General features: G+C 37.5%; 1 protein-coding gene across 8 annotated transcripts in view; it reads right to left on the reverse strand.

The window, feature by feature from the left end:
• Hydin (HYDIN axonemal central pair apparatus protein) overlaps positions 1 to 26,545 on the reverse strand; it is a 410,895-nt gene that overhangs the window by 189,542 nt on the left and 194,808 nt on the right. For all 8 annotated transcript variants that reach the window (XR_015448741.1, XR_015448747.1, XM_087204682.1 and 5 more), the window contains one exon: positions 25,360 to 25,512. Coding sequence is in view for 6 of the 8 variants with exons in the window: in XM_087204682.1 (XP_087060808.1) it covers positions 25,360 to 25,512 (153 nt within the window). In the remaining 2 variants the exon portion in view is untranslated. The remainder of the gene's footprint in view (positions 1 to 25,359; positions 25,513 to 26,545) is intronic.

A 26,545-nucleotide genomic window follows, 5' to 3' on the forward strand; every position in this document is an offset into this window, starting at 1 on the left:
AGATGACATGATACTCTATATACAAGACCCCAAGAACTCCACCAAAAGTCTTCTAGATTTAATAACCAAATTCAGTCAAGTAGCTGAATACAAGGAAAACACACAAAAATCAATATCTTTCCTCTACATGAATAACAGACTCATTGAGAGAAAATAGGGCAAATAATTCCTTTCACAATAGCATCCAAAAAACTGAAATACCTAGGAATCAACCTAATGAAAGAAATCAAAGACCTCTTCTCTGAAAACTATAGCACTCTGAAAAGAGAGATTGAAGATGATATCAGAAAATGGACAGACATCCCCTGCTCCTGGGTAGGAAGGATCAACATAGTGAAAATGGCCATACTTCCAAAACTGTTATATAGATTCAGTGCAATCCCAATTGAAATCCCAACAGCATATTTCACGAAACTTTAGAAAACAATCCAAAAATTCATTTGGAACAAGAAGAGATCCAGAATAGCAAAAGCAATTCTAGGTAACAGAGACATGGCAGAGGGTATCACAATCCCCAACTTAAAACTATACTACAAAACTACTGTGATAAAAACAGCATGGTACTGGCAAAGAAACAGACCTGAGGACCAGTGGAACAGATTAGAAGATGCAGAAACAACACCAGACACACTCAGCCATCTCATCTTCGACAAAGGAGCCAAACACCCTCATTGGAAGAAAGATAGCCTCTTTAATAAATGGTGCTGGAAAAATGGGGTTTCAACTTGCCAAAGATTAAAACTAGACCTATATCTCTCACCATACACTAAACTAAAATCAAAATGGATTAAAGATCTAAATGTTAAAATAGAAACACTGAATCAGCTGGAACAGAGGTTAGGTAGAACTCTTGAAGACATTGGTATAGGAACAGATTTTATGAACAAAAACTCAATTGAATATGAACTAGCACAAACAATCAACAAGTGGGATCTCTTCTTATTTAGAAAGCTTCTGCACAGCAAGAGAAACCACCAGCAATGTGAAGACACAACCCACAATGTGGGAAAACATTTTCACCTGCTGTTCCTCAGAAAAAGCCCTACTATCTCAAATCTATAAATAACTTTAAAAAATCAGACCTGCCAAATTTAAAGACCCAATCCAAAAATGGGCATCTGAAGTGAACAGGCATTTCTCAGACAAAGAAGTAGAAATAGCAAATAAATATATAAAAAAATGTTCAACATCACTGGTCATTCAAGAGATGCAAATGAAAACAATGCTGAGATTCCACCTCACTCCAGAAAGAATGGCTGCTATCAAGAAATCAACCAATAACAATTGCTGGCGGGGCTGTGGGGAAAGAGGAACCCTGCTCCACTGCTGGTGGGAGTGTTGACTCGTGCAACCACTGTGGAAATCAGTATGGACATACCTCAAAGAACTAGGATTGGAAGTCCCATTTGACCCAAATATTCCCCTGCTGAGTATCTTCCCCAAAGAATTAAAAGAATCATACCACAGTGATATATGTGTACACATGTTCATAGCAGCACAATTTGTAATAGCTAAAACTTGGAAGCAGCCCAATTGCCCATCAACTGTAAACTGGATAAAGAAAATGTGGGTTTTTTAATAAAATGGAGTACTACTCAGCTAGAAAAAATGAGAAATTAGAGACATTTATAGCTTAAATGGATGCACATGGAGGCAATGCTCTTAAGTGAAATAAATAGGACACATGTGTAAATACTGAATAGTTTCTCTAGCGTGAGAAACTGAGAGTATAAATAAGGACTAAAAGGTATAATAGATAATGTGAAATAGGAAGAAAAGGTCCAAAGGGGTAGGGGTAGTGGGAAGGGCAGGGGGAAGGAAAGAAGGGAAAGGAAAAATGAGAAATGGAAAAAATGGAAACAAAGTGTTTGTAAATAGGGAAGGGTGGTGACAGGGCTATCTTTCACAGATCTGACCCTGGTACTCACCTGCTGAAAAGTTTTGATGGCTCTCCAATGTCTGTATCAGTAATGCTGTAACTTTTATTTCCTTCAAGAAAGCCAAGGAACCCCTCCTTAGAAAAATGCATGCACAATACACTCATGAACACTCACCCATAACTTTATATACAAGTTCCAGAGTTCACTGACCCCCAAATGTGGTGGATGTTTGTTATTTTCTTTTTGATTAATATACAAGCTCAGTTTTTATGTTTGAGGAACCATTATTTTGTATGAATCTTGGTAAAGACAGGATCTTACTTCCTTTTGAGAAGTCACTCAGGCCCTCTTCAAACATGGCAGCTCAAAATCAGAACTGGTATACAATATACTCACCTCTAGTCTGGAGGATCTAGGCCCAGTTTTGCAGAAGAGGGCTCCAATATCTTTTCCAAACTTACTTCTGAGGACAGTAGGTGACTCACCCTTCCCAAATGTACTATCATCACAGCATCTAAATATACTGCTCTCGGGAATGTATCCCCATTTCTCTGTCTTTCTTCTCCTTAGCCTTTAAGTCTCCCTCAAATGTTCTCATCCATTACACACTTTCATTTGACAGAAGATTCTATCATTTATTCCTCTTTGCTTATATATTATCACCTAGCTGTATTACTTGTGTACTCATTTATTTTGTGAGAGTGTGGATTCTGAAGAAAAAAAATCAGTTTACCTTTTAACTCTCCCTCCCATTGGTAGTATACTGGGGATGGGATTGGGCTCAAAAATGATACTTGTTGGCAAATATGTATGCAAACAGTTCAGTCTCACCAGAAAGCCAAAGAATCACAAATTTAAATAGTAATTAAAAATTTAGAAATCTTCTAGGCAAAAACAAGTATTGGGAAGGGTCTGGGAGAGAGTGACATTCTTCAACACTGCTGGGAATTCAGCACATACATTGGTACAACATTTCTGGGAGAGAATTCACAAGATGTATTAAGACTTTTAGTCACATTCATGCCATTTAACACAACAATTGTAGGAATTTAGTCAAAGGAAACAGTTAAGAATGTGACCTGTAATTAAAACACATACATTGTTTACAGCAGTGAAAAACAATCTATTGGTAGGGTTAGTTAAATCAGCTGTGGTGGAGTAAAATGGTGGAATAAAATTATTTGTTAAGAATGATGTGGGCCAGGTGTGGTGGAGCACATTTGGAGTCCCTGGGGAGGCTGAGGCAGGAGGATCGCCATGAGTTTGAGATCAACCTGGACTACACAGTGAGTTCAAGACCAGACTGAACTACATAGTGAGCCCCTGTCTGGAGAGGAATATTCCCTAATAATTAATAATAACATTAAAAGTGATGACACTATATCTTGTGTTAAAACAGCTGGTAACAAAAATAGTATTATCCCATGAGAAGGGTAGAAATTCACTGGCAAACCTTATACAGAAGAAAACATTCAGAAGATGCACACAAGTGCCGGAGACCAGCTTGAAACTGCATTGAGCAGGCTTTAAATATTATTGAATTGGCTTATAATTCAGCTATTGATGAAAACTATGAGTCAATCCAAGGCCCATGTGTGACTTGCTAGATGAGCCTGCAGCTGGTGTACGGAGACAGACTTCCCCATGCCAACAGTCACAACTGAGGCTTCAATGATCACTGAGACTGTGACGTCTCTAATAGCAAGCAAACACTACAGCTGAAGAAGTATGACTCCGTGCAGCCATTCTCTAGGATCAAATGCTAGCTAGAGATCGTGCAGGCGGCTTGTTAGCTATGACCTGTCCTCCACAAGAAAGCATCCTTCCTCCCCTTTTCAAGACTGGCTCATTAGTGCTTCAAGTCCCGCTATTCTCTACATCTGCCTTTATGCTCCCTGCTGTGTTGTATAATCATAAATACTGAAAAATTCAGAGATCATGGTCTTAGCCAGGAGACAGCTAAGATGAGATTCTGGTCCCCCAAGTAATAAACTACTGTTTGTTCTTATTTCATTATTCCATGTTCTTTGTATATCATTCTTTCATCCTCTGCTATACTCTCATTCAGGCGATTGGGCATCCCTTGATAACTGCTGGGGATCACCCAATACACAAGAAATTTAACAAAGGTCACCGGCATGGTGGAAGTCTGAGTGATTTTTCCCCCCTTATCTTTGCCTGTTTGTTCTAGAAGGATAATGTTATTTGCCTAATAAAAAGAAATACATACTTAGATTAATTGAATAAGTAACTCCTACTAGAGTTACTCACTCTCTCTCTTTTTTTTTGGTACTGGGGATCGAACTTGGGTCCTTGCGCTTGTGCAGCAGGCAAAGAAACCATTGAGCTAAATTCCTGGCCCTCACTCTCTTTTTAACTCTGCTGTCTTATCTCAGTCTTATTCTCACGTTCTGTCTTTTTTAAAAGCTTGAAAAGAAGAATATATGTAAACAGTACAAAATTCAAATGGATTCAAAAGTTGAGGTCTATCATTCATGTCTGCAAATGGTCACTAGTTATTACCCCTAAAGATAACCATTGCTAGCACTATTTTCTGTATCCTTCCAGATATATTTTATGGCTAAAAGAAAAAAGCATGTGTGCATATATGTTTTTTCCTTACATATGTGGTAGCATACTATACAGACTGTTCTGTATCATTTTTTTTGTTTTACTCTTATCAAATGCATACATACACACCATTTTAAAAGTCAAATGGGCTGAGTGTTATGGGGTACATTTGGAATCTCAGCTACTAATGGGAGGTGAGGCAAGAGCACCTCAAGTCTGAGGTCAGCTGGGGCAACTTAGTAAGACCCTGTTGCAAAATAAAAATTTGTGAAAGGGCTGGGGAAACTGCCTCTCAATACTTTCAGGAACAGTATATTTTCTTTTTTAAAAAATTAATTTTATTGGAACGTTTTAGGCATACAATGTAATGACATTCATCATTGGAAATCTGCACCTTTACATAATCTCTCTTGGGTCTTATTTTTCACCCTTGCCCTGCCTTCCCTTCAACCCCTCCACGCCTCCCTATTTACAAACACTTTGTTTCCATTTTTTCATTTTCTCATATTAATTTCATTCCCTTCTTTCCTTTCCCCTACACCTCCCACTTCCCCTTCCCCTTTGCCCCTTTTCTTCCTATTTCACATTATCCATTATATCTTTTAGCCCTTATTTACACTTTCAGTTTCTCACACTAGAGAAACTATTTTGTATTTACACATGTATGTCCTATTTATTTCACTTCAGTATCGCCTCAGTGTGCATCCATTTAGCTATAAATGTCTCTAATTTCTCATTTTTTATGGCTGAGTAGTACTCCATTTTATTAAAAAACCACATTTTCTTTATCCAGTCTCCAGTTGATGGGCAATTGGGCTGCTTCCAAATTTTAGCTAGTAAAAATTGTGCTGCTATGAACACGGGTGTACATATATCACTGTGTTATGATTCTTTGAATTCTTTGGGGAAGATACTCAGCAGGGGAATAGCAGGGTCAAATGAGACTTCTAGTCCTAGTTCTTTGAGGTATCTCCATACTGATTTCCACAGTGTTTACACAGTCTACACTCCTACCAACAGTGAAGCAGGGTTCCTCTTTCCCCACAGCCCCGCCAGCATTTGTTATTGGTTGATTTCATGATAGCAGCCATTCTTTCTGGAGTGAGGTGGAATCTCAGCATTGTTTTCATTTGCATCTCTCAAATGAGCATCGATGTTGAACATTTTTTCATGTATTTATTTGCTATTTCTACTTCTTTGAGAAATGTCTGTTCATTTCAGATGCCCATTTTTGGATTGGGTCTTTAAATTCGGGAGGTCTGATTTTTTAAAAGATTTTTATAGATTCTAGATAGTAGAGCTTTTTCTGAGGAACAGCAGGTGAAAATGTTTTCCCACATTGTGGGTTGACTCTTCACACTGCTGGTGGTTTCTCTTGCTGTGCAGAAGTTTTTTAATAAGAAGAGATCCCACTTGTTGGTTGTGCTAGTTCATGGGCAACTGAGGTTTTGTTCATAAAATCTTTTCTTACACCAATGTCTTCAAGAGTTCTACTTAACCTCTGTTCCAGCTGGTTCAGTGTTTCTGTTTTAATATTTAGATCTTTAATCCATTTTGATTTTAGTTTAGTGCATGGTGAGAGATTTAGGTCTAGTTTTAATCTTTGGCAAGTTGAAACCCCATTTTTCCAGCTCATTTATTAAAGAGACTATCTTTCCTCCAGTGAGGGTGTTTGGCTCCTTTGTCAAAGATGAGTAGGCTGAGTGTGTCTCGAGTTGTTTCTGCATCTTCTAATCTGTTCTACTAGTCCTAAGGTCTGTTTCTTTGCCAGTACCATGCTGTTTTTTTTTAAAAAATCACAGTAGCTTTTTAATATAGTTTCAAGTTTGGGGTTGTGAAACCCCCTTCCATGTCTCTGTTACCTAGAATTGATTTTGCTATTCTGGGTCTCTTCTAATTTTTGGATTGTTTTCTTAAGTTCCATGAAGTATGCTGCTGGGATTTCGATTTGGATTGCATTGAATCTGTACAGCAGTTTTGGAAGTGCGACCATTGTCACTATGTTGATTCTTCCTACCCAGGAGCAGGGGATGTCTGTCCATTTTCTGATATCATCTTCAATCTCTCTTTTCAGAGTGCTATAGTTTTCAGAGAAGAGGTCTTTGATTTCTTTTGTTAGGTTGATTCCTAGGTATTTCAGTTTTTTGGATGCTATTGTGAAAGGAATTGTTTGCCCAATTTCTGTCTCAGTGAGTCTATTGTTCGGGTAGAGGGAAGCTATTGATTTTTGTGTGTTGACCTTGTATCTAGCTACTCTACTGAATTTGGTTATTGGACTTTTGGTGGAGTTCTTGGGGTCTTCTGTATAGAGTATCATGTCATCTGCAAATAAAGACAATTTGACTTCTTCATTTCCTATCTTTCTTCCTTTTATTTCTTTCTCTTGTCTAATTGCCTTGGCTAGTGTTTCCAAAACTATATTGAACAGGAGTGGTGATAGTGGACATCCTTGTCTTCTTCCCGATTTTTGTGTGAAGGATTTCAGTTTTTGATCATTTAGTATGATATTGGCTGTTGGTTTTGCATAGATGGTTTTTATCAGATTGAGGTAGAGACTGTGTATTCCAATTTTTTGTAGGGTTTTTATCATAAATGCGTGTTGGATTTTGTCAAATGCTTTTTCTGCATCTATTGAGATGATCATGTGGTTTTTGTCCTTGGCTGTATTGATATAGTGCATTACATTGATTGATTTGTGTATGTTGAATCATCCCTGCATCCCTGGGATGAATTCCACTTGGTCAGAGTATATGATCTTTTTGATGATGTTTTGCATTCTATTTGCCAGTGTCTTATGAAGGATTTTTGCATCTGCGTTCATTAGTGAGATTGGCCTATAGTTCTCCTTTTCGGTTGGGTCTTTCTCTGCTTCGGGGATCAAGGTGATGCTTGCTTCCAGGAATGATTTTGGGAGTATTGTTTCCATTTCAATTTCATTGAAGAGTTTAAACAATGGTGGCAGTAATTCCTCTCTAAATGTCTTGTAGAATTCAGCAGTGAAGCCATCAGAACGTGGGCTTTTCTTAGTTGGTGAGTTTTTAATTACCTTTTCAATTTCATTGATTGATATTAGGTTGTTCAGAATTTTTAGGTCTTCTTCGTTCAACTTTGGTAATTCATATGTATCTAGGAATCTGTCCATTTCTTCTGTGTTTTCCATCTTATTGGCGTATAGGTTCTGGAAGTAGGTATTGATGATCCTCTGTATTTCTGCTGGGTCTGTAGTAATTTCACCATTTTCATTTCTAATTGCATGGATTTGGGACTTTTCTTTCCTTTTTCTGATAAGGTTGGCTAAGTGTTTGTCTATTTTGTTTATTCCTTCAAAGAACCAAATCTTTCCTTCATTGATTTTTTGTATCATTCTCTTAGTCTCCATTGAATTGATTTCTGCTCTGATCTTTACAATTTCCTCCTTGTATGAGCTTTGGGGTTGTCCTGTTTTTCTTTTTCTAGAAGCTTGAGGTTCAGCATCAGATTGCTTAATTGGGCTCGCTCTGTTTTCCCAATATGAGTATTCACTGTTATGCATTTCCCTCACAAGACAGCTTTCATTGTGTCCCATAGATTCCAATATGTTGTACTGTTATTGTCATTTAATTGAAGGAACTGACTGATTTATTCTTTAATTTTCTCTGTGACCCATTGGTTATTCAGAAGTGTGTTGTTCACTTTCCATGTGTTTATGAAATTTTTGCAATTTCTTTTGCTATTGATCTCCAATTTCATCACATTATGGTCTGATTATATACAGGGGATAACTTCAATTCCTTTGCACTTACTTAAACACATTCTATGAGTAAGTATGTGGTCTATGTTGGAGAATGAGCTTTGTGCTCCTGAAAATAATGTGTATTTTGATTTTGTGTGGTGGAACACTCTGTAAACATCTGTTAAGCTCATTTGTTCAACAGTTTGATTGAGTTCTATTATTTTGTTGCTTATTTTTTATCTAGTTGATCTATTTGTGACAGTGAGGTATTGAAGTCACCCACTACTATCGTATTAGTGCATATATGATTTTTCATGTCCACTAGTATTTGTTTTATATAGTTGGGTGCACTAGCTTTTGGTGTATATATATTTATGATTGTCATATCTTCCTCTTGGATTGTTCCCTTTACAAGGATGTAGTGTCCTTCTTTGTCTCTCTTAATCAGTGTTGGTTTAAAATCCACTTGATCTGCAAAGAGGATACCTACTCTTGCTTTTTTTGGGGGTTCCTGTTACATGGAGTATTGTTTTCCACCCTTTAACTTTCAGTCTATGAGTTTCTTTCTGAATTAAGTGTTTTTCTTGTATGCAGCATATTGTTGGATCTTGCTTCTTGACCCATTCTGCCAGTCTATTTCTTTTGATTGGTGAATTGAGACCATTAACATTGATGGTTATAACTGATTCGTATTGACTTATCATTGTCATGACTTTTTCTTTTCGTTGGATTCTCCCCCTTTGCATTTAATTTCTTGTCACACCTGATGGATTCATTCTGCTGTGCTTCCTGGGGTTGTGATCCTCATTGTCTGTTCCTAGGATATTATCTAAAATTCTTTGGAGTGCTGGTGTGATATTCATGAAGTTCCTAAGGTGCTCTTTGTCATGAAAGCACTTTATTTATCCATCAATTTTGAAAGACAGTTTTGCAGGGTACATCAATCTGGGTTGGAGGCTGTTTTCCTTTAGGGCTTGAAATACAACACTCCAAGATCTTCTTGCCTGGAGGGTTTGCACTGAGAAGTCCGCTGTGATTGTGATGGGCTTTCCTTTGTATGTGATTTGTTTCTTTTCTCTAACTGCATGTAGAATTTTGTTCTCCTGTTGGGTTTCTGGAATCTTAACTATTATATGCCTATGTGTAGATTTTTTTTGATCAAGGCTATTTGGAGTCCTATATGCCTCACTTATCTGTCTGTCAAGTTCTTTTTCCCTGCTTGGGAAGTTTTCTGCCATCATTTCTGTGAACAGTTTTTTATGTCATCTGCACTCTATCCTGTTTCTTCATTGACTCCTATCAGTCTTATGTTATTCTTCTTTGCATCGTCTAGCAGCTGCTGGACTGGTTTCTCATGTTCCCTTTGTATTTTAAAGACATTTTTCTTTTCCTGGTCACTAATTGCAATCTTATCTTCTATATCTGAAATTCTATCCTCACATTGGTTCATTCTGCTGCACAGACTTTCAGTGGAGTTTTTAATCTCCTGGCAATCTGTTTGCATCTGCTTTATGGATACGATTTGTTTCCTATGTTGGGATTCCATCATGTTCCTCAACTCTTCTATCTTTTTAATTCTCTGTCCTCTCTAGATTTATTAATTATGTCTTGCACTATGGGCACAATCTCTGCTGATATCTGAGAAATTATTTCTGATTTCATTTTTTCCAGATCCTCTTTTGTTGCCAGTTCACGGAGTCCAGGTGGTTGAGTATCATATTGTTCCATCTCTTTTCTCTTTGTGGTTGCTTTAGGTGATCTGGAAGTCTGGTTTTGAGACTTGTTTACGTGTGTCTTCTCATTTCAATGGGGGTGGTAGTGGTGGAGGGATGTGTGCTGCCGGTGCCTGCACAGCTCACCTCCTCTGCGCTGGGGGCAGCTCTGCTTCTCTGCACTGGGGGCAGTGATACGGCAGCCTGGAAGGTTCACCTCCTCCAGGAACACTACATTTTCTATTGGTTCTTTTTCTTGGAGGCAGATCTCTCCAGCATCCATCTGTTCTCCAACTCCCATCTACATAGGCTGCCTGTGATAGGCTGGTATCCTAGGAATGCCCCATGGTACATACCCCTTGAGTCCATCCTGTGCTCGATCCTGTTTCGTGAATTCCATGTCTTTTCCTTTCTTTTTTTGGTACTGGGGATCAAACTTGGATCCAACTTGGGTCTTTCCACTTGCAAGGCAGGAGGCAGAACACTGAGCTAAATCCCTGGCCCCCATGTCTTTTCACTGTGATGATATTTCCTTCAGCTGCTTCCAAAGAAAGGCGACATGTAATGTAGACTTTTTGAAATTGTGCATGTCTGAAATGCCTTTATTTTATTCTTTCAATTTGCTTGGTTTTTTGCTAGATGATGAATTCAAGAGTAGGATTTACTTTCCTGCAGAATGCTCCCTGCCCAGTGTTTCTGTTAAGAAGCCTGATGCTACTCTGGTTCTTTATGTCTTTGGTTTTGATCATTAAAATTTTCTTTTAATATGGAGGTTTCTGCAGTATTATTATTATTGTTGTTGTTGTTATTTTGTTTAGCATTCTAGAATTTAATGATGGTGTCCTTTGACATGAGCTGATTTTTCATCTATTATGCAACATATTTGAACAGTCATCTTCATAAATTCTTGTCTTCAGTTCTGAACACATTCCTTCAGTCCTTTTCTGGATAATTTCTACTCCACTTTAAAATTTGCTCTTTCTAGAATACTTACTAGGATCTTTAAAACCCTGAACAAATCATCTACTTTTCATCTTTCCCAGTTTCTAGCTTTTGGTCTTGTTTTTCTATATTCTGATAAGTCTTCAGTTTTATTTTCCAACTATTGCATCAGATTTTAAATTTCTGTGGTCACATTTTTAATTTATTTGAGTACTTCATTTTTTCAGTATCTGGGATTGAAATCATGACCTTGCACTTGTGAGTCAGGTGCGGCACCACTGAGCTAAATCCCTGGCCATTGAGCACATTTTTATTGTTGTTCTTTTTCAAAAATATTATGGATACAAAATAATCTTTTATTTTCCTGAGATTATTAATTATCATTTGGTTTTATTTTATACTTTCTTCTTCCTGCATTTTCTTTGTTCTTTCCAAGTTCTCATTTTTATGTTCTTTGGTTCCTTTTTTCTGCATTACAGATATTCTGGCTAGAGCTTGTTGAAGTATTTGCATTTAAAGGGAAAGCACTAAAACCTCTGTGTGTCTGGATAGCAGACAGCCAAGGACTGCTAGATATTTAGATGTCCACTTATTAGGGTTTTTTTTTCTTTTAAAAAATGTTTGCCTGTTCTTGTAGCTGGCCAAATTGCCCACAGAAGAATCATCCAAAGTTCTGTCTATGTTTTGGGAACTGAGGGAGAAGGAGGCTAGAGTTTTATCTTCCAGGATGAAGGTTTTCTCATGTTCCACTTGTTTTCACAATTGTATCCTGCCTTCAGTAGTGCCTGCAAAGTTGGCTTTCAGATCAATATTATTCCTTCTAAGGTAAACTGTTTTCTTCCTCTGGATGATTAAATATTCACCTTTTGGTCTTAAGCAGCTTTATTGTAAGTTGCCTACGTGAGCTTTTTTGTATTTATTTTGCTTGGTTTTCATAATGCTTTTTGAATATGTGGCTAAATGTCTCAGCCATTATTTATTCTCCATTCTTTCTTCTTTTTCTGGTATTCCAATAAGGATACCCCCTATGTTTTGTTTTCAACCATCTCTTCTGTATTTTTCATCCTTTTATAACTTGCATGTTTCATTTTGGATAATTTCTTCTAATCTAGCTTTTGACTTCCATAGTTCTCTATTAGTCTGTGTGTACAATGCAGTTAAACCATTCCATTAAGACATTAATTTCAGTTGTGTTTTTTGGATTGACAATTCCCATTTGTTATTTTTGTTTTTCAGATCTCTATTGATTTTTTTTTTTTGGTGGTATCAGGGATCAAACTCAGGACCTTGAGCTTGCCAGGCAGGCATGGTGCCACTGAGCTAAATCCCTGGCCCTAGATCTCTATTGAATTTTAAAATCTTGCCTCTATTTCCTTGAACACATTAAGCATATTTTAGTTTTCTACTAATTGTCTTGTATACTTGGCTATTTCAAAATTAACTGCCGGACATTGTACATACAAATCGTAGAGGTATTTTGAGGCCTAGAATAATGGTTTCTTCCTTTGATGATCCTACATGTTTGCTTCTGGGAAAGTTGTGAGGGAACTAGTAATCCTGGATCTCTTTCAAACAGGCAGAGATTGAGATGATTTGACTCGATTTGACAATTACCCTTGTTCCTGGTGTGCAGCTTTATCAAGTCTAAAGTCAAAGTCTGAGGGTTTGATCAGAACCCATCTTCTAGTTTTTATCCCTTTGGCCCATTCTCACTCAAATTTTTATCTCTTTAAATCTTTTGAAAGCTACTTTCAACTTTTTAACCTCTAGGCTCATGTAGGAAAAGTAGTCCCCAATGCTGACTATGTATCTCCCAGCTTCCTTTTTCTTTTGGGTTGTCACAGAATAGATTGTTCCCTGATTCCTTCAGACTCATGACTTTCTTTTATTGCCCAGCCTTTTTCCTTATTTGTAGAGGAAAACAGTTTGGAATAATGGGCTGAATAGAAAGGGTATAAACACTGATGTGCTGAGAGTCCTTGCTGGTCAAACAATTGATCTACCTCTCAATTTCCCTATTTGTGGGGAAAATGTCTGTAAGAACTATAAGGCCAGATGACTTTGATTCTGCTAGGAAAGGAGGTCTACATAATCCACATTGCTCTCAAGTACCATGTACCAATAAACTTTTTAGGTTAGTAGGTTAGTGCCCTGGAACAAAGAATGCAATGTTCTTTCTGAAAGTCATTTCCTTCTCAAGACCCAGTGAAAGGTATCAGATTAAATACAAGCACAATGATAGTGAAATAAAAGGAAACAGGACAGCTCCTGAGCATGTAGGCATGATTTACACAATGCCATGGAGTAGCTGTACAAAAATACATAAGCATGCTCCAAGAAGATAATCAGAAAACTAGGGAAAGTAAAGTTTATAAACAGTAATTTGTTTACTAACAAACCTATATTCTTTGATAGAAAAGGACACATGTGTGCATCAACACAGATTTTTTAATATTCTATAAGATGTCTTCTCTGTAAAAAATTTAGAGAAACAAGAGAAGAGTGAGAAAAAACAATAGGGCTTCTGTTTTATAGAGCTCTGTACTACATGGATCACTTAATTCAAAATCATATGGATTCTCTCAATGTACCTCATTTCCTTTCCTTCCTTATCTAAGAAAGATAAATAAAAAAGCTTCAGATATAGTGCTAAAAATTTATCTTCCCACAAACTACTTCACCTGTTTTTTTGGGTCAACATTAATAATCAAAACTAACACTTACTGAGTGCTTATTTTTTTCAATGGCACTTTCTACACATATTATGTTTAATTTTCTAGATGCCATTAGTTATATTTAAAGAGAGGGACCTGAAGATTCAAAAATTTAAACTACTTGCCCAGAGTCAGTATACACAGAATTAGGACTGGATTCCAGATCTGAGTGTTACACCCTTATCCTTCATGGTACAGTCTCCACCTCAGCACTCCTACCCTCAACTCTTTGTTGAGTGACTGTCATACATAAGGCAGCAGTGCTTGGCATTTGACCATGTTTTTCTCAGATAATATCTCCCTTCTCTCCTAGCTGCATCCCAATTTAATGTCCCAACATCCCAGAGAGATATTTTTTCTTCTAAAAAATGAAACAATATTGTATATAACAATTTAATTGCATTTGACATTTTAATAAAAACATACTCCAAGTGCCATCCTATGGAAAGTTCTGCCATGTCATGTATGTCTCTCTAGGCTTTGTCCTTCTACCTGTGACAGAGAAGAGGAAATGGGAGGGAATATGATTTTCTCCCTGGTGAACATTACATGATCTCGATGGATGTTTGTTCAGGATTTTATACTGTTAGTAAACCTGCACACCAAGTTACTTCATATACTTCTTGTTGATGTTCATTATGTAAAACTGTATTTCATTTTGTACTGGTTTAATGTTGAATTATAGCTATCTAGTGTTGGTGTACAAAACAGAGTAAATGCTTCAGCTGACAGTGACAATGATAGCTATCTCTTAAAAATGACATGAACTGGGATGATGTGAAAGAAGTTATAGGTTTTCATAGAGGAGGAAAGGTGGGATTTGAAGGTTAAAAAAATAACCCATAAGAAGGGAGTTTTACCTTATTTACTTCTGTGATGATAGGCACTAACTGTATACTTGAATAATAATTAATTAGAGAAAACACATTTCTAAAACTAATTAAGAGCTGGGACAGACAGGCTTGCAAAGCATGCAAGAAGCTAAGATACTTTTCTTACACTTTCCTAGTGACAAGGAAACCAAACCTCTTCCTTTTATTTTGGCTTTAGCTTATACTCAAACTAATCATGTTCAACCAGTACTCTGTCATTTTAAATTCATGGAGGGTACTGAGCCATCATGTTAATGAACATCCAATCAATAGTTCTCCTCTCGGTGTGGTTTATAATCAATATGGCTGGCTGGAATCTATCTTCTAGGTTGCACATTTAATTTTGCCAACGTGACAGAGGTCTCGGGTGGTGTGGGGTGATAGGCTCATAGTACCCTGTCAAGCACAAACCTTTGTTTCTGGAAGTCTCTTGATGTTATTGCCATTGGCATCCTCTTATCCCTAAATGGGTCACTTGGGATGGCTCAGGACAAGCTCAATCCATTCAGATTAGTCTCGAATTTTATGTGGCAAGAGAAAAGATGCTCATCATGATACAGAATTGTATTGTCTTCCCATTCCCCTATTTCAATGAGTTTCTTTAACAATTTTTTCATAGTTTAGGCAAAATTAAAAGAACTCTGCTCTCTTATGCTAACTGCAGACACATTTCATTAGTGCTCATTTGTTAATACATAAAGGACTATAAAAAGGAATTAAAAAGACTGGCTATAGCAATGAATTTGAGCTTTTTGACATCTTTCATACTAACACAGAAAAATGAGACAAAAATATTGAAAAAAAATCAAGAATTAGGTATAGCTGTATTAAAAAGCAAGATAAACATCATACAGACCACAAGTAGAACAGAAATGACAAGAGAGGCCTAAAGTCACAGACCTATTGGTTTTGAAATCAGTAGAGGTAGCTTCAGGAAGACAAATGGAAGCTAAGAAGATCCTACAGGTAGAAAGTGATGAGGGCCAATGTCCCTAGCCAAGGAAGCTTCCCTGCATGGGAAAGAAGACTGAACAAAGCTGTGATGTGCCTGATACTAGAGCTGGCACACACGTCTGTGCCAGTGGGAATGGACGTGGTGGTCAAGCCCCGGGGTGGACAATGGCAGAGTCTGACTTTTCCAATATTCCTATGGGAAAGAAGGCTGAAGACTTGATCCTGGACTAGTGAAGGCAAACGTAAATATGCTAACAAAGGAGCTGTGAGCACTGAGAATGAGAGGAAAGCATACTCCGTGCCAGACTGCTTTATCGTTTAAAATCCTAAACACATGAAAGCACAGCTGCAAGAACAATCAGGTAATGAATTCATTCTTGAGCAATCAATAGACCAGTCTGAAATTTGTTAGAAAGTGCACCTGAGAGTCTCAAAGAGAGGCAGACTAGAATAATATACATAAAACAAAGAGTGTGAAACAATGACAGTGAGATTTGAATCAAGAATAAGGTGCTATGGAGCTGGGGATTTGGCTTAGTGATGTGGCTGCCTGCCTTGGAAGAGCAAGGTCCTGAGTTCAATTCCTGGTACCAAAAAAAAAAAAAAGAATAAGACGCTATAGATAACCAATTATAAGTCTTGCAAATGAAAAGACATAGTCACAGAAATTAAACTAAAAATATGAATAGATGCGATACATTTTAGAACTGCCAAAATCTAAGACCGAATTTGTAAATTGGAATATGACCATTGAGGATGCAAAATAGAGAGACGAAGAGGTGAAAAATATGTGTTTCGGAAATAAAATAAAAATAGACATGTAGGACAAGGAAATAAAGAAGAAAAAAATACATACGTGTGTATTTTCCCCCTAAAAGTAGGAAAGTGGGAAGAATGGCAGAGAAGAAACACTTCAAGGAAAAACTAAAATACTTCCTAGAATTTAAAGCTTAAATCCTCCTCTGATACATTAAAGAGAAATTTAAGAAAAGGATAAAAACATGGTCTTAAAGGGAAAGGAAAATTATGAGAAAAGAAAACAATGGAAACAAAGTCTATGTAAATAGGGAAGGGTGGAGGGGGTGAAGGGTGCACAGGGAATGGGGAAAAAATAAGAACCAAGATACATCATGTACAGGTACAAACACCCAATGATAAATGTAAATGTACTGTACACCTAAAATGTACCAATAAAAGAATTTAAGGAAAAAAGAAGTAACTAGTGAGAAAATAAAAATTATCCATAAAGAAACAATAATCACATTGTTTTAGGCCATTATATGGAAGGATTTGGGTCAGTTATAACTAGAAATCACTAATACAGATTGAATAGATTTTCTGGGAAAACAGGTAAGTTAGCTGTACAGTGTAAATCTAATGGTAGGAAAGTACATAGGCAAGGATTTATTTAAAATATGAAAAGTGCTGAAGAGCAGAAGTGGGGTTAAAAGTTTGGAGGTACTGTTGTGAAAATCTAATGGATGAAGTGCTACAGTATGGGAATAAAACTTGAAGAGAAAGGGTCCTAATGAAGTAAACAGAAAAATATGCTAAGAATATCAAGGGGAGAAAGACTGCAGTAAGAGGGGACCATGTACTGGGAAGTAAGCAGAGAGTCCCACCTAAGCTCCAAGTCCAGCCCTGCTACCTGGACAGCCTCACACAAGACTTTTCACCAGTGCCTGGCTCAGGTTACTTCTACATGGGACCAAGTCATTGTCCCACCTACCTCTCCGGGGTGTTGTGAGGACCCACGAGCAGATGAATGCAAAGCATTGTTAGACACTGAAGTGCAGGCACTGAATGTAATAGGAGTGGGCAAAGACTCCATGTGTTAAGAGTACCATGATGACTATCAGGTGTTCAGGAGGAAGAGAAAACGGTATGCTGGGAACACTGATGCAATTGTAGGATTGATACTGTTTCCTGAAGGCCGTGATGTGAATGCAGTGGTTGTGTTTATCAGCCTCCCACTACCTTTGTGTTTCTGTTAAGTAATTTAATCCTGGTATGGACAAATAAAGTTTTTACTTATGTGTAAAAAAAAAAAAAAAGAAAAGAAACAATAATCAGACTAACAATGGAATTTTTATCAACAATAATTAATGCGAGAGATTAGTCTTTAAAGAAGTGAAGGGAAGCCCGGAATTTAGCTCAGTGGTTTCACCGCCTGCTGTGCAAGCGCAAGGACCCGAGTTTGATCCCCAGTACCAAAAAAAAAAAAAAAAAAAGAAGTGAAGGGAAAAGAGAACGTGTCAAACAGAATTTATACTTAGCTAAACCATCATGCAACAGTGGCATGTCATGAACTATGAGAACTCTATCAAAGAATTTAGAGGAATAAAATTTAGCAATAAGAAATATAAACCGAGGTGGGGGAGGGCAGGGTTTTAGCTCAGTGGTTCCACTGCCTGCCCCGCAAGTGGAAGGTCCTGAGTTTGATACCCGGTACCAATAAAAAAAATAAACCTAGGAGGGTATGGTAACATGTACCTGTAGTCCCAGCTGCACAGGCAGGAGGCTCACTTGAGTCTGTGAATTGGACACCAACCTGGACAACAGAGATCCCATCTCAAAACAACAACCAACACTAAGAAGAAAGTACAGAGATATAAGAAATAAAAGAAGAAAAAACCAGCAAGCTATTTTAGTCACTAATGAGTGATTGATTACTGACTGATCATTGTTTTTGGTAAAGAAAAGATTCAAATTCTACATAATGTTTGAAAAATGGTGGGATGAGGAAAGGTCAAGACAGAATAAACGTGTGATAGGGTGCTTTTTTGATTATTCTAGAAGAAGACCAATGTAGTACATTCTTTCATTATTGTTAGAAAAAGATATACGATTAGTTAATGATGTGAAGATGGTTACTTAAAAAATAAAATCTATAGCTTCCAAACAAGTATAGGAGAACTGTATGTAAAATGATAGTGGTTGTTGGGGGGGGTACTTAGATAAAACTTCTTAATGCGACATAAACAGAAAAGGAGAAAAATGAAGGAAACAGTACAGTGTAGAAAATAGAACAGCATAAAAATGCCAAGTTATATGTAAGTCTAGTGTACTATAATCACAATATGCCTTGAAAGATTAGTTGTTTTCAGTTACATTATTTTATTTTTATTAGTTCATGTTTGCAGTAGATAATGAGTCTATTCATCATGGGAAGTTGGTATATGTACATAACTCATCTTTTTTCTGTATTAATTAATTGCATTGGTACCTTTAAGGTATACAATATGACGACAATCATCATTGGAAATCTGCACCTTTCTTTTCATGTTCCCTTCCCCTCTCCTCCCCATCTCCCTGCATCTCTTGATACCCTTTGCATTTGCAAAAATATCCATCTCCCTGTTCCCTATTATCTTTTAGTTTGCTCTTTAATTTGTTTATATTTAATTTGTTTACATTTAAATTTTCTCATATAACAGAAACCATGTGGTATTTAAGCTTGTGTGTCTGATTTTACTTAACATCATAGTCTCAAAGATGGATCCATTTTCCTATAAATGACTCAGGTTTACCCTTCTTTATGGCAGAGTAGTACTCCACTGTGTGTAAATACCACATTTTCTTTATCCATTCATCTTTTGATGGATATATAGGCTGCTTCCAAGATTTAGCTATTATGAGTTGTGCTGCTATAACCATGGGTATGTATGTATCATTGTAATATGATGTCTTCAGCTCTTTCGGGAAGATACCTAGAAGGGGAATATCTGGATTGAATGGAATTTCTCTTTTTATTTTTTTAAAGAACCGCTATGCTGATTTCCATAGTGATTGTAGTGAAAGGTTAGTTTTGATGTAGTAGGTTGAATAATGGCCCTCCCAAGGAGTCCTCTTAATCCCTGATACCTGTGAATACAATGCCTCACATATCAAAAGGGAGGTGTGACTAACGATCTTAAGATGAAGACATTATCCTGGGTTATTGATCTGGGACCAAAGTAATCACAAAGGTCCTAATAAAAGAGAGGCAGGAGGATCAGAATCAGAGAGAAAATATGTAAGGATCAAAGTAGAGGTCACAGAGCAGAGAAGATGCTGCTGGATTTTTTTCCCCAGGACTTTGCAGGGAGGCACTGTGCTGCTGAGCTACATCTCTGGCCCCTAGATGCTGCTGGATTTGAAGACAGAGATGGGGTTATGAGAAAGGTGGCATCCAGAGGCTGGAAAAGCTAAGGAAATAGATATCCCACCACAGTCTCAAAAAGACATGCAGCCTTATGGCCTCCTGACCTCTATAATTGTTAAGTCAACACAATTACTACAGCAGCAATAAAAACTAATACACTTGCCAAAGGAGATTTTATTACAGTATTAGCTTTTAAGAGTCCAAATATTTGAAGAAAAAAAAAGAATGAAAAGATCACCAAGGAGATAGCAACTAAAAGAAAGCTGGTGTAGCAACACTACTATCAGGAAGCATAAACAGGGATTAAAATAAACAACATATTGCTGGGTGTGGTGGCACATGCCTGTAATCCCAGAACTTGGAAGGCTGAGGCAGCAGGATTGCTGTGAGTTTGAGGCCAGTCTGGGCTACAGAATGAGATTAAGGCCAGTCTGAACTACATAAGCGAGAACCTCTCTTTCTCTCTCTCTCATAAAAAAGAACAATATATTATGAAAAGAGAAATAACATAACAAGAAGTAATAAAAGCCTTGAATTTATATGCACTCATCAATATAGCTTTGAGAGATATGGAGTAAAACTAAACATAATTAAAAGAACAAATGGAAAAGTGGGAGATTTTGATAAAATTCTATCAGAATCTATCAGACAAAGATCAGTATGACTGTAGATGATTTGAAAAATATAGTTAATAACTTGATTTAATATAAATATACAGATGGATACTACGTTGCATTCAGTAACTAGAGAATCTATTTTTTAGGGTCATGTAGAATATTTATAAAAACCAGTCATGCTTGATGTCTCCCCCAAACCAAATTCAGAGTATATGTCTTACAAACGACGTGCTCTAACTGTCATGTAGTTAAAACCTATAGAAGAGAAAATGTTAAGAATTAAAATATATATCAATATTTAATTCATATATTAAAGAGAAAAATTATAACAGATTTCATATTTATAACAACAATAAAGATAATATCACAAATAAAAATGTGTGATGTTGCATTGCGTAATGTGTGTGTTTTATATATAGAAATATTTATAAACTTTGAATGTACTACTTGGCTAAAATTGAAAATATATGTTAGTTCAAATGATGGTGCCTGAAAAAGAATGAAATAATTGTAAAGAAAGAAAAAAAAGATGAAGAGTAAAAATTCGTATATGAACTTTTGAAACAATTCACTTCTTTTTTACAGTAGTTTTAGATTCACAGGAAAATTGAAGAAAGAGTCCAGAGACTTCTGATATAATACTCTATTCCCACACGAGCTCAACCTGCCCCACTGCTGGCATCCTACACCACAAGTGATACTCTTGTTACAGTCAATGAACCTACATTGATCGACACATCATTAACAGCAAAGTCTGTATTTTACATTAGGGTTCAGCCTTTGTCTTACACAGTTCTATGGGTTTTGATAAAAGTAAAATGACATGTATTCATCATGGCAGTATTGTGCAGAATAATTTCACTATCTTAAAAATCCTCTGAGTTCTATGTAATTCACTCCTTCCTCCCCCATGCCCCTAGGAACCACTGACCTTTTTCACTGACCGTTTTGCCTTTTCCAGATGTAATATAGTTGAAATTATGCCATATGTACCTTTTCAGCTTTCTTTCTTTCACTTAGTAATGTGTATTTAAATTTTATCTGTCTTTCAGCATTTTTAAACCATAAGAACATATTTGAGATAATTTTATTTCAACACATTTACAAACTCAGATAAAATTTAAAAATTTTAGAAAAATTTAAATCTGAATAATCATTATAGAAAATGAATCAATATTTAAGATTTTCTTATTAATTTCTGTACATCTCCCATCATCAATAAACACACTATGATCCTGTGATTAAATGATTTTATGATGAAGCCAGGGAGCAGAGAAGCGCAAGGGAGGGGTCATGGGTTGGAGCCCAGAGCCCTGGGACCAGAACCAGGTCTGCCAATGACTGGTTATCGAAAATTGCTTAACGTGATTCCACCTTCTTAAAACATAGATTGTAACAGTATTTTTCTCACAGAATTGTACCAATGCAATACTCTATACAAAGCAGCAAATAGAACTGAATAAATGTTAGTCACAATTTAATATTATGCTGTCATCATTATAAGTGTTAAGCTTGCTGCTAGGGTGCTGGGAATTCAGTGCAGAAACTGTTGTCATGTCAAAGAAGATACATAAACAAATAAGTATACAAAGGGAGTCCCTAATCAAGTGAGGAAATTACCCAGGGGCTGAAGGTCTGAAGGCAATGTGAAAGCCTGGTACTCTCCTTGCCATCACATCACTGTGAGTGGCTACGGTGAGTTAGGGCAAAAATAAATGTTTTGAAAGACCCATGCTTGAATGACACATCAGAATTCCTGTGTCCCAGTTTGTAATAGCTAAAGCTTGGAAATAGGCCAAGTGTCCATCAACTGGAAACTGGATACAGAAGATGTGTTTTTTTTTTTTTTTTATAAAATGGAGTACTACTCAGCCATAAAGAACCAGAAACTAGAGACATTTATAGCTAAATGGATGCATATTGAGGCCATACTCTTAAGTGAAATAAATAGGACACACATGTGTAAATACCGAATAGTTTCTCTAGTGTGAGAAACTGAAAGTGTAAATAAGGATTAAATGAGTGAAACAAATAATTGATAATTTGAAATATTAAAAGGTCCAAAGGTGTAGGGGCGGTGGGAGGGGAAGGGGAAAGGAAAGAAGGGAAAGAAAAAATTATGAGAAAAGAAAAAAAGTGGAAATGAAATCTATATAAATAGGGAAGGGTGGAGGGGGTGAAGGGAGCACAGGGAATGGGGAAAAAATAAGAACCAAGATACATCACGTACAAGTACAAGCACCCAAGGATAAATGTAAATGTATTGTATACCTAAAATGCACCAATAAAAGAATTAAAAAAAAAAAGAATTCCTGTGTCCATGGTCCAGGAATTCTAATATCAAATAGAGTGGCCTCTCCCTGCCACTGCAAAGATGTCTCCGTGCCAGTTGATTCCCAAGGTGTCACTGGCATCTGAACACAGGGCTTCAAGCTAACTGTGGCCAAGGCTGATCTAGAGCCAAGGGTAAAAGTAAAAAGATTCCAGATGGCTTCAAACAAGTTCACTTGCTCAGCCCAGCCAAGGAGTCCCATGAAGAGACGGCATCTGTCCTCCAGCCCAGCACTGAGGTCCTCAAGGCCCCATGATGCTGCTATGTCCTCACTCTCATTTCTGCAGCTCACCAGATCCAGGGAAATTAAATCCCTCTTCCTGATGGAGCCTTCTTACAAGCAAAGCCCACACTCTCTACCCAAAGAGGCTTTGCATGCTGTGTTCTCAGGTTCAGATAGTTTTTACTCCTCCAAACCAGAGGGGACTTACTTGGTTGCTCCACATAAGTCAGCTCCCTGGGAACCTTTAAGGCAGGCTGGTATTCCAGATGCTCCAAAGCAAGGGAGAACCTGCTGTTCCACGATGTTCTTCCTTGTGCTAATCATTGTTTTCTTTCACACTCAGAATAAGCTAAGCTTTAATGAAATCTAACCATCTATCTCCTACATATTCTTCATTGTTTCTTAACTTACACTATAAGAAAAGGTTTCAGTTTAAAAAATTTTTTAGAGGGTATAACATTTATTTCTGAGAAATTCAAAATGGCTGTTTCAGAGCCTCCCAACGTCACTGTGAAGGTTTCCAGCTTCCCATCTCCTGACTGCCCAGCTGGTATCAAACAGATGTTCCTTGCTAAGGGAGAATTTAATCACAGCGGTGGCCATGATGTGTGGCCATGCGTGGGGCCGAGTGCACCAGACGGGTTGACAGTGGGGGCCACATCCACATCAGTGACATTCACTGACAGCCAAAGAGGACGGAGAATGACTGACCCCTCCTGTCAGGGCAGCCAGCAAGAAAAGAAAAGAAGATGTAGCACCTGAAGTCACAGTAGGCTTAGTTAGGGAACAAGCAGCTACCACTTGAAATGCTTTCCTAACGTTTGATAACTTCTATAAGAATTAATATGAGGGTGTAATACTGCACATCGAGTTGAAATTTTATAAATGACATTTCAGTTTCTTTCCACTGTAGTTTGCTTCTAAGTTAGCACAGTTCAATTTCTATAATGTTAATACATATTTGCTAGGAAATATAACAAAAATCCCAGCTGAAATATGAAAGGAGTTTAATTTTCACCTACAAGAACTACAGTTGAAACTACTTTTTATGCTAGAACTTGTTTTCCAAGAGCAGATGGAGGGAAAAACACATCCTACAGTAGATCATTTATATCGCATTTGGCTCTTTGGAACTGGAGCTTGCTGATTTAAGGAAACATTAAGGAACTGAAAGATGGAATCATGAAATCTTTGTGGAAAAGAAAAGGTCCCATTTTAACAACCCAACTGGGTCATTCAATATATACATTATTGGCAGAGAGAGAGAGAGAGAGAGAGAGAGAGAGAGAGAGAGAGAGAGAGAGAGACAGAGAGAGAGAGAGACAGAGAGAGAGAGAGAGAGAGAGAGAGAGAGAGAGAGAGAGAGAGAGAGAGATCTTTGATATGCTTTTTGAAATGCACCAAAAGTTTCTAATAAAAAGTGAGATCTGGAGATACTTGACAATGACAGGGAAGGAGTGCTGTGTGTGTACAGAAGCTGTCTTGGGGTACCCATCTGCATAGTCTGTGGTGCTCACCTAATGGGTCTGGAAGGGCACTAACCCTTTTCCGCTTCTGCTGTCAACTCTGCACCAGGCCAGGAAGCAACAGATCCAAAGCAACACCTCATGATTTCTACCACGTGCATCTGTTGACTAACTGGGTGAAGACTAGTGGAAGTGTCTTCTCTATGAGACTTTTCTCTAAGCATTATTAAGCGATATTCTTTACACAAGATCCACAACATGCTGGATAGAGCAATACAAGGGTTGTACCAGAGATTCCTGTTGAGAAGAGCAGTGATTGTATGCAGGAATAGCTTCCTGTATAAGCAATAAGGAGAAATGATAATAAAATAACTGATGATAACAATAAATAGTTGCTAATTGGGATCAGTGCCTCCTGTGCTGTCACAAGTCAGCATAAAATGATAATTCTATTCCTTCTGACACTAACTTTTACGAAATTAGCAATAGTAGAGGCTTCAGACATATTTGAAAAATGCTAAAACTAAATGTTAGCTCTCATGAATTCAAATGCCAATAATTTGAGAATAGGAGGACTATGGGAGTCAAACAATTTATATTTAAATTTAAAGAACTATTTCTAAGACTAACGATACTTCCAATTACTAGGTTAGAAATTCCTAAATTCTACAAGAAAAAACACCCACCCCATTCTACTATCTCTGTTCTTCTGCAAAAATAAATAAATAAAATTTAAAAATAAAATAAAAATTAGCTTATAGGAGACCAGCAGGTCTAAATGTCTTTATGAAACACACAGACATTAAATGGCTCATTAAAACACTGTATCTATCCTTGTTTATCTTTGCCTTGCTGTTTTAATTTCCAAATTTAGCAAATACTATCTTATTTACCTTAAAATACTCTCAGAAGGAAATGAGAATAAAAATAGAATAAACATACTAATGAATTTGTAGCCTAACAGATTCAAGTTAAAGGAAGTGCTTCCAGTTAGAGACAGACATAAAAAGTGTTTTCCAGAGTGTTGGTCTCCCTTGAAGCATCTTCCTGCCCTGGGATTATATGAGATGTGTTTGTTTACCAAACCACACACATATTTTATTTCTTAATCAACAAAAAATTATAATAAAGAGGAACTGGGGGTGAGGTTGATGTGGTTTAATAGTTTAACTATGCAAATCTTATTTTCATCACATGATGATGGTCCATAACTTACTCACCATGTGTGCACGAAAAAATGCAGGAATGCAAGACTGGTTAGCCAGGTTGAGAATCCTGGAAGAGTCCTGTAGGACGTAGATGTTGCCAAAATCAACTTGAGTGGGATGCATTTGGATAACTGGGCCTTGTCCAATGATCTTTAGGCGACAGACCTGTGTTGTGCAAGAAAAAGAACAGGGCCTGCTGAAAAGAGCTAGTCTTTACAATCAGTGGAAACAGAACTGCTAGCCACCCCTTTAAAAGAAAGGGGCATCAAAGGGTGTTTGTGGGAACTGAAAGCCCCTCCCACTGTGCTCTGTGGTCAGAGACACAAGCCAGAGCTGTGCACTGAGGGAAAATCAGTCCTGGGTCCCTGTGTCCCATGTAGTACTTCAGTCTCAAGAGCACTTAAGGGCAGGTTGCTTCAGAGTTAGATGTGTCTGGGTTTGAGCCTCAGTTTTGTCACTTTAGTAGTGGCATGACAAGGCAGGGCCACTGCACAAAGCTGTGCAGGTTGGCACCTGAGATCCTCTTTGTGCTCTGTCTGCCTAAGAAGGTGGGCCCCTTTCTTTCCTGTAACCCTGGTTACTCTCTTCCAGGTTGCTTCTGTGCAGGGGTGAGGGTGTTACCAGCAGAGCATCTGGACTGGTGGCATGTTTTTGGGTTGTTTTGGTTTGTGATACTGCTTTGTAAGACAGGTTCTATAGTGTATTATACAGAAGAGATAAGAGTAAAACCCTAGCTTATTACACTCTCTAAGCAATCAGTTATTTCAAACAAATGTCAGTTGATATCACCCATTTCCCAAGTAAACCAAACATCTAGGGACACACAGCCTGTTGGGCAACTTCCTTTAAGATTCAAGATTTACCTTTCAATTCAGCTTGAGCAGCAGAGAGCTTTCCGTGTCTCTCTCACTAACCTGCAGAGAAACTATATTTCTACTGAAGAACAGCTTCAGTAGGTTGGTCTGGGCTATGGTTACTATGGTCAATGTTCCAGAAAAGATCAGGGGGGCTGTGAATGAAACTGATCTCATAGCCTACATGTGATCAATACATGTGATAAACCCAGCTTTGCACTAGGAACAACTGAGAAGCTTGGTAAATGTACAGGTGTGTTGGCCCCTGGAGAGGGGTCATATAGAGGTGTATCTGTGTGTGTATGTGCGCATGTGCATGTTTGTGTGCATGTGAAACTTCTGAT

The sequence above is a fragment of the Heterocephalus glaber genome, unplaced genomic scaffold (assembly GCF_053883595.1).
Source record: "Heterocephalus glaber isolate CG9 unplaced genomic scaffold, H.glaber_assembly_v1.0 deba00000071, whole genome shotgun sequence".
Lineage (NCBI taxonomy): Eukaryota > Metazoa > Chordata > Mammalia > Rodentia > Bathyergidae > Heterocephalus > Heterocephalus glaber.